Source organism: Quercus suber, unplaced genomic scaffold (genome assembly GCF_002906115.3).
Source record: "Quercus suber isolate HL8 unplaced genomic scaffold, Cork oak 2.0 scaffold_4, whole genome shotgun sequence".
Lineage (NCBI taxonomy): Eukaryota > Viridiplantae > Streptophyta > Magnoliopsida > Fagales > Fagaceae > Quercus > Quercus suber.
In genome coordinates this window covers 1,048,794-1,058,026 of record NW_027069470.1, presented here as the reverse complement: position 1 = coordinate 1,058,026, position 9,233 = coordinate 1,048,794, and the positions used below count along the sequence as shown (strand labels likewise).

The following is a 9,233-nucleotide window of genomic DNA, read 5'->3' as shown; positions in this document are numbered from 1 at the left end:
CCAGCTTAGTTCAAGTGAATGTAACTTTTTAAGAAAGAGTGAATTAATTCAAGGAAAAAAGGTAAAGGAAGACCCCATATAATAATAGTAATAAAAAAAAAACATGTCAATTAAAGAAGTAACAAAGAGTATAACTTAAAATAAAATAGAACGGAGAAAAAGAATACACGTGGCCGACAATAACTAATCTAGTGAGGATCCACAGCCAACCCAAAAAAATTTGGGACTAAGGTATTGTTGTTATTGTACCAGAGATCATAACAGGCCATGAAATGATCTTATAGACATTTCACTAAAACTTTATAGATATGCTAGTTACATAATACCTTCAATACATTTCTCCACTTCCCCACCAGCTTTTATTATATGACCATATATAAAGCTGAATCATAAAAATGAGCTGAAAAATTACCCACGCCTGTAAAAACCGTGAACGAGTTCTTGCAGCAACAGCTGCTGACACAATTATTGCAGCACAAATGTTTTCAGCAAGCCCAGCAACAAATTTCCAAGCATCTTCACCATCAATCTGAACAGAAGTACAATGAGTCGGGGCCCTGCAATATTCCTGAACAAGTTACAACACCAGGAGAAAACATGTGCAAATAAATACTGGAAGTAGCATATATTTAAATTGTTTTATTTATGCAAGTGTAAAAACACACCTCCTGCAAACATTTAAAACAAAGTCAACAGAAGCACGATAGAAGGAATCACGTGTATTTGTTGAGTCAAAGGAGACCCGTACTCCAGATGTCCTGCATATTTGACATAACTGCTCACCCATACAGGGAAAGAAGAGTCCAATGCATTATGGAAATATCAGTTACTAAAAACAAAAAATTTTAATTACATGTTACAATAGTAGCAAAAAGGTTACCCCATTAATGAAGTGAATTTTCTTATGTAGTGATTCATCTAGTACACTTCCTGTGTACCTGATGTTTCCAATTCAAATAACTTATTGCTTTTTTCTTTTTCTTTTTTTGGATAGTTCAATAGTTGGGAATGAGGGGACTAGAACCCTTCAATAAAACTTATTACTTATATAAAAATAATTTAAAAATCATGAACTTAGATAATATATATAAAGGTTGAATCAGAGATATAAAATGCATCCAATATATTCATTAATTATCTTGTATATGCACATTAGTTTTATTAAGAATAACTAATATTCACAAAGAAAATATGCATTCTACCACATCACTAAATTCGTCAAAAATTATGAAATCAACATGCAGCATCAGCTTTGCAAATGATACAACCTTTTCTTGATCCTCATAAAGCACCATGGTATCCAATTATTTCCACTTCATCAATACTCAACATTGTAATTGCATTTATTTATTTAGGTATTCACTGTCCATACATCTTTATCTCACATGTGTGTGTCTTGCACTTGTATGAGGACAAACCAACCAGATTATCTCCATTAAAAAAAAAAAAAAAATTGAACTTTATAAACTCGAAACAAATTCACTGGTAAAAATGGATAAATTGTATGCCTCTAAAAGAATTTTTCAATGAAAAAACTGAGTGAAATTATATATGCATATATTTGACAATCAAAGATATCACATAAAAGAAGTACTGACTTGAATTATGTCACCCTCCATTATGTCCCTCCCATTGATTCTATTGTCCGTCATCATTGGAAATCAAATGGATGAGTTGCAACTTGAAGAAGTATAGAATGACCATAACAACATGAAACTTGAGAAATGCCTTTTTTTACCTAAAACAAAGGCAAAAGTCCAGCACTAAGACCAAGCTTGTGAAAATATTTATATACTGATAGACATAAAACCTCAAGAGTTGTATCAAATAACAATCAGAAGGACAAAACACATTGGCAAGTTAGGAAAAGAAATTAGCATTAGTTTGAGGACTTAGTTTGGCCTCACTCATTTAGGGCTTGCCCTATTGTTGTAAGGTCTTCGAAGGCAAAAATGTAAACCAAGTTCATTCTTCAACCGAAGAAAGGAAAGTGAAAAGCTGATCATGGCCCCTTCTTAACACCAACTACCTCTTTCCCTTCCCAACCTAGTCAAATAAGAATCACTCTGCAAGCAACGGGTGCTAAGCCCTCAACAAAGCAGGAAGGCCAAGAAATGGTCACAATCACAATGGTGGCTATAACCCAAAACTTGTCATGAAGAGAAAAAATAAATAAACAGTGCCATGGTCCTTGTTTAAAAAATCCCAATGGATTGAGTTCAACAAGGTGCAATAATCTTCACTATAATATGAGTAATTAGTTGTTTCTTAGAGATCAAATGGTAGTCAAAATTCATGTTGATTTTTTTTCTTTTTTTCTTTTTTGATAGCAGCAGCACATTACTGGGCAAAACTCATGTTTGTAGCACAACATTACTCAGCACAAACAAATAAGCAGATTAAACAATTCTAAAAATGCAATGCCAATCATAGCACTAAGCACTGACCTTGAATCAACCAGATGGCACAGAAACCGGCCACCATTTCGGCAACTTCTTCTCCCGGCGCCGAACCCGAGTCCCTAAAACCCTCTCCGGCACTCCCACATTTGGTTACCGAAGCTGCCACAGCCGGTGACAATCCCTCTTCAAACTCTCACAAAAATCTTCTCCCTTTTTCCCTCTAACCAAAATCCCTCATAACAACATATTTTTCCCTCTAACCAAACGCTACATAAGTTGTCTCATAGGCAGTAAAATAGTTTAGTCATTAGCTAGGGATATCACTTTCTTACTGTAAAAAAAAAAAAAAAAAAAAATTACTACTGTCACATTATTTAAATGTTTTACTTAAAAGGGCGTTATTTAAAATTTTAAATGAGATGGTATTATATATACTTTTATATTTACAAGATCTAATCAAAATAATGAAACAATTTTAAATGAAGTTTCAAGCAATAAACTAGTAGTAATAACATTGTTTACGGGATACTATGCTTATTGTTAGAACTTTACTTACCGTTCCCTAATATTTATCTATTTGAAAAATAGTTCAAATAGGAATGATCCTTTTACGTACATGGAGGCTAATTTCATTCAAAACATCTTTAAATTTACAATATTTGAATTGAATCAGGAAATCGATCAATTTTAAATAAAGAGAATCATTTTCCATGGCATAGAAAAAATCCATTAAATCGAAGTAGCATCCGAATTATCAAAATTCTTCAAATTCCTGATTAGACGCATAATTCTCATTTTGAGGGTTTGGTTCTCGTTTCAAGGGGATGAGATTCCCCTTAAAACGTGGGTATGTACATTCTAAGATTTTGAAATATATATATATATATATATATTTTTTTTTTTTTACGATANTATTTTGGCCAATTTGCTATTCCTTTTCCTCAGCTAACATGATTATATATTTCCCTTTAAGAAACAAGAACCTATATATTTGTCACAGAATATGCATTACCCAAAAGAAAGAAAGAAAGAAAAATCATCCGAAAGTATACACATGGAGAACGTTAGGTTTCCATGGCATATCTTAGTAATAGTAAGTCCCAATGGTTTGTATTTCAACATGGGAAAAAGCAGTAGTACCCAGAGCATCCTCCACCATATTATGCATGCTAATGTACCACACATTTCTTGTAACAATTAGTATCAAAATTTCTGCAAGCGCCATGCCATGTTTTGCTTGGCACTGGACAAACTTTTTCATCATGTCCAAAAACCAATGCTATCATTGTATGTTACAGACTCTCATAAAACAAAAGGGATATTAGTTTGCATTAAACAGTAAGTATAAAACTCTACTCATAAACGTTTTAAAGCGTAAAATTGCTTGACAAGAATATATATCTTCACATTCAAAATGGATGGATTTAAAACCATACAATACAATAAGCTAATTTTGAGAACACCACAAATGTGTAAATCAACGTATTGCCTTTATATTATAATTTTTTTATAATTAAAAAAGAAAAAGTGGCATTTATGATTAAGAAACAGTCAAGTGAACTAACCTTCTAGTGAATAGACATTAGGAATAACCCTAGGAGCTAGGACCCTCTTTTTTTTTTTGGGTGAAAAAGAGCCATATCTTTCATGTAAAACATGAAGATGCATGGACTAAGAGTAAGATATTCAAATCGTGCTGGTATGACAAGAGACTCTTATACAGTAATTTTTTGAACCTCTTTAACGATCACATAATATGCTCAACGGTTGACCAAAAAAAAAAACCAGTTTGGTAACAATATTGACAATAACATGCTTATATAGTTTCCTTGAAAAAATGAGACCCTTCAAATTTGTCAATCATTTGTGGATGAAATTCTAATTAATGTACCTTGCAAACATGTTTATTTATCTATAGAACATGTATGTATTACAAAAGAAAAAACAGAATTAGGTTCACATGACACATTTTTGCTAGAAGTCCAAATGGTTTGTGTTCAACATTTGAAAAGGCAGAAGCATTTCTGATGAATGAGCCCCCAACATCCTCCAGCTTCTGCGTGCTCAGTGCTCACGATGAACACATGCGATGAAACAATTTGCAGTGCTCCTACAAGCGCCATGCCATGTTCTGCCTTGCTTTGTACAAACTTTTTTATCAAGTCCAATCGCCAATGCTACCTCTGTATGTTGCAAAATCACATAAAATGAAAGGGATATTCGTATACATTGAACAATAACATTTTTTAGGAAACATTGAACAGTAACTATAATATAGATTAGTTACAAAATATAAATTAGCAAACGCCTTAAAGTGTAAAATTGATTGACAACAATTAATATATCTTCACATTAACAAAGGATGGATTAAAAATCATACAATACAATAAGCTAATTGTGAGAACATCACGAATGTGTAAATCAACTCACCCATGTTTATAAGAAGAACTAAGAGAATGAAGATCAAAAAGAGATGAACAATTCTAGCCATGTTTTTTTCACTAATGCCAGCAAAAGACTGTTAATGATATTTATCGCATAAATTAATCCACAATATTTTCACAACAAATTCTATATAGTAAGTTATTGGTTCTAATATGAGACCATTATTGACAACACATTTTTATCCACTAATAACAATTTGACACTTATGATTTGTTGTGAAAATAATTTGGAAGTAGTATTACTCTTGTTCGCTACTTTTGTTTTTAAATTTCCCTATTAAAAAAAAAAATACTCCTATTCTTAAATCATTATAGTGGTAAAAAACATACTCCCTCCGTCCTAGTTTGTTTGTCCCCTATTCCATTTTGGAATGTCCCAAAATATTGTCCTATTTTTAAAAATAAAAATCATTAATTCACTAATATTCCTATTATACCCTTACTTTATTTTCAAAACTATTTGAAAAGAAAACTAACAAATATTTAAAAAATTCCACAATATTTTCACAACAAATTCTATATAGTAAGTTATTGGTTCTAATATGAGACCATTATTGACAACACATTTTTATCCACTAATAACAATTTGACACTTATGATTTGTTGTGAAAATAATTTGGAAGTAGTATTACTCTTGTTCGCTACTTTTGTTTTTAAATTTCCCTATTAAAAAAAAAAATACTCCTATTCTTAAATCATTATAGTGGTAAAAAACATACTCCCTCCGTCCTAGTTTGTTTGTCCCCTATTCCATTTTGGAATGTCCCAAAATATTGTCCTATTTTTAAAAATAAAAATCATTAATTCACTAATATTCCTATTATACCCTTACTTTATTTTCAAAACTATTTGAAAAGAAAACTAACAAATATTTAAAAAAATCAATCTAATTGGGACACCTTTTTAGTTGCCTCATTAAGAAAAACTTTTAAAAAAAGAAACTTATAAATTTTTTATTTTTTATTTTTTTGTTGAATAGCTGATAAATTTATTTAAGGGTAGTTTTGTAAACTTATGCATTTTTATAAGGTAGACAAGATAATAAATAATGTTCCCTTAAAAGTTTTGACTTTTCAAATAAAACAAACAAATTAGGACGGATGAAGTACAACATTAAAGTAAGCTATTAAAGTGGGCTTTATGATTTTTCTCAACAAAAAAATAAAGTGACCTTTATGATTATAAAAATTGGTCAACTCTATCTTTAGAATGTAATGAAAAGGCCAAAGACTATTAATTATATTTATAGCATAAATTGTTGTGCATATTCTTAAATCTTTCTAGGAGTAGAAAGAACTACAATTAACATTAAAGTCAACTATTCAAGTGACCTTTATAATTTATTTATTTTTTTAAAATGACAAAATTTAGCTACAAAATTGATTGTAGGCTTAGACTACAACTTTCTCAATAAAAATAAATATTACGATATATTTTGAAAATCTAACTATTGAATTGCACATTCTTCACGCTCTTAATACACATGTCAAATTTTGTGTTAATTAGATATTATATACTATATGATCTATAAGCTTATATTTTATACATAATTTTAAACTACAAAAACTAGCAATTTAAACAATTTATTGATGACATAGTTATTGGTCTTTAATTTTCTAGAAATTTTGCAAGTATCGAGGATATAAGAAGAAGATGTTATCCAATGGTGAAATTCTTAAAATTCAACTCCAATAAAAAGATATTGAGTAAGATTGTAACCTTAGACTACAACCAATTTTGTAACTAAAATTTGTCCTTTAAAAATAGCCTTATGATTATAAGAAAACGGTAAAGTTGGTTAAACTTGTGTATTTTTAAGGTATAACATATCTATATCACTATTACTAGAGTAGCCCTCTTTCTAAGAATAAGATACTAAAATCTTGCTAGTATGACAAGGGACTCTTATACAGTGATTTGTTGAACATTTGAAGTGGACAAAAAAGCACTAATCTTATTGAGAATGGATTTCTTGACTTTTCTTTAAATTGTAACGAAAGAGGCTAAAGAGAAATTGAATGTTTAAATAGCGTTGAAAACATAATGAACGTTTAAACCCTCAATTACAAATTACCAATTCAAGCTTATTATCAAATAATAAATGTGCGAAACACGAACATAAGCTAATAACAAAATTGATAAATAATCTAAACCAATTAAAAACACTTCCACAGCAGAAATTAAAAGGCAAAAATGAAGGGAAAAGAGATGCAAATACAAGGACAACACAACAATGTGTTATTGAAGTGGAAACCGAAGCCCTCGACGTAAAACTTCTCTACCGCCCTCCAAGCGGTAAATAATCTATTAAGAATGTAGTTAGGATACATGAACAGCAGAAGACCCTCCAAGCCTAATCTACCTAATGTATCTAAGCTCTCAAAGCTTCTTGCTCCAACGAAGTTACGCTGAACCTATTTCTTCTTTAGCTTACCGGATTCCACTATAGACCATAACATCAACCAATAGTCATTAGTCCCTTCTTAACTGCTTCCCAAAGCACCAAATAGCCTTCTCACAGATATGGGTATATAGTGAGAAAAGGATTTGGGTAAAAACCTCTCAAGGATGTAACAATGGAAAGGGTGAGAGTAGGGAAATTTGAAGAGTCTCTATGTAAAGATTGTGAATAAATCAATCTTGTTTTTCTTTAGGGTTTCTCTCTCAAAATTTTCTCTGGAAGCTCTCTACATTTTGTGGGTATAAGGGGCATTTATACTTGAGTGAGAAAGGAATGTGAAGAGTCAATTTTTCCCAAACAAGGTGGTCTGACTGCTGGGCCTCGCGACTTGACTGAGTCATGAGTTCAAGCCGCAAGATAACAGAATGGCCAGGTTGGACTTTTTGTCCTATAGTGCTCCAGCTAGCGCAACTATTCATCTTCTCGCACGCTTCACTCATGTGCTGCAGTTGGCGGCTTGTCAGTCCCGAGTCACCCGCAAGTCTCAGCCGCGAATCTTTGCATCCTTGCACAATCTTGAGTATTTCTTCACACTCTCTCACTCACTACTCTTACATGATTCCCACCTAAATACAAGGTTAGTAATTGCTAAAATACAAGCAAATTTGGCATGGAATAAAGCCAATAAGATGGTTGATTAAATTCAACCTTACAAAAATAATTTTAACATCGTGGTATGCATCAACGAAACTAGAATTTTAAGAGTGAGGAGGTTAAAGTAATGACAAACATAAAATTGGGGGGCATCCATATATTTTTGAAAATATTAACTAAATTTAAGGGTAATTTTTAAATTATTGAAAATTTTGGGGACATAATTTGATTTTTAATATGTGTGTGTAACAACTAATCCTAGAGTAGTCCCTTTGCTATCGTTTTTTAATGTCTAAATTGCTCTCATTTTATATGGTTATAACAAAATTAAAACAAAATGTAACTTTTATAAGCTTAAATTAGCAAAAAGACGTGAGCAACTTTAGTCATGTTATTTTCACTAATGCCAAAGATTACTAATTATATTCATAGCATAAATTCCTAGGTTTTATTCTTAAATGATACTAGTGGCAGAAATACGAGTAACAACAAAGTTAGCAATTTCCGGTGCCTTAATGTTCTGAATTTTTATGTTTAAAAAAAAAAAAAAAGGGTGGACTTTATGATTAAGAAACAATCAAGTCACTAACCATCCAGTAAAGTGACATGAAGTTTTACCCTAGGACCATATCTTTAACTAGGGTTGTCTAAGGGTCCGTTTGGATACAGTTGAAAATTGAAAACTGAAAAACACTGTAGCTAAATAATTTTTAAATGTATGAATAGTATCATGAAACCCATTTTTAATGAAAAAATTGTTAAAAAGTGAAATTTGTGGGTCTATGAATAGTACACATGGTGCACTGTTCACGGGAAAAGTCAAACATTTCGTCTGGGAACGCTGAAAAGTAATAAATAAATAAATAAATAAACTGGAGAAATGCAAAACGTGCGTCTCAAACACACACTAAGCAACCCGACCACCTAACCCAACCGACCAAATCAATCGAAACCAACACATCACCGCTTCATCTGACACCTTTGGTGGTCAATGCCAAGTCTCACCCCTCATAAATTAACTCTTGTAGGTCATATTAGGTAAGATGGCCAAAACCACTATTACAACAATATTTACCTTTAAAGAAAAAGAAAATGGAAAATACAACTTAATTACCATTACAAATATGATGCCTTAAATTGATTAAGTGTGTGTTGTGTGGGTGTATTTGAATTTTGAAGTCTCACATCAAGCATATACTTGGTTGATATAAGCTTTATAAACAACTATAAGAAATTTCAATTGTGACTAGACATGCTAATGTCTTTTTTTAGGTTGTTATGAGGACACCAAAAATTTTGTTTGGGGGGGGGGGGGGGGGGGGGGGGGGCCCC

The 9,233-nt window shown here is 31.7% G+C and overlaps 1 protein-coding gene across 4 annotated transcripts; it reads right to left on the bottom strand.

The window, feature by feature from the left end:
* Nucleotides 1-86: 86 nt before the first annotated feature.
* Nucleotides 87-2,688, bottom strand: LOC112003370 (uncharacterized). Of its 4 annotated transcripts, none has more exons than XR_010628203.1 (4): nt 2,448-2,688; nt 1,599-1,638; nt 666-758; nt 87-557 (listed from the first exon to the last, which is right to left on the bottom strand). XR_010628203.1 is itself a non-coding variant. In XM_065771429.1 (4 exons), the coding sequence occupies exons 2-4, from the start codon at nt 1,617-1,619 to the stop codon at nt 329-331; spliced, it is 360 nt and encodes a 119-aa protein (XP_065627501.1). In that variant the 5' UTR covers nt 1,620-1,638; nt 2,448-2,688; the 3' UTR covers nt 88-328. The 4 variants fall into 4 exon arrangements, 2 of the variants coding, with proteins under 2 accessions (XP_065627501.1, XP_065627499.1); XM_065771429.1 differs by having other exon boundaries at nt 88-557; nt 666-775; XM_065771427.1 differs by having other exon boundaries at nt 95-557; nt 666-775; nt 1,599-1,738.
* Nucleotides 2,689-9,233: the final 6,545 nt, after the last annotated feature.

Excerpts from the sequence above, each read along its gene's own strand:
- LOC112003370 (XM_065771427.1), bottom strand. The coding sequence starts at position 1,655 with ATGATGACGGACAATAGAATCAATGGGAGGGACATAATGGAGGGTGAC. Across the intron at positions 776-1,598 it reads TGGAGGGTGACATAATTCAA|TTATGTCAAATATGCAGGAC; the intron begins GTCAGTACTTCT and ends ATGGGTGAGCAG. Across the intron at positions 558-665 it reads GTTTTAAATGTTTGCAGGAG|GGCCCCGACTCATTGTACTT; the intron begins GTGTGTTTTTAC and ends GGAATATTGCAG.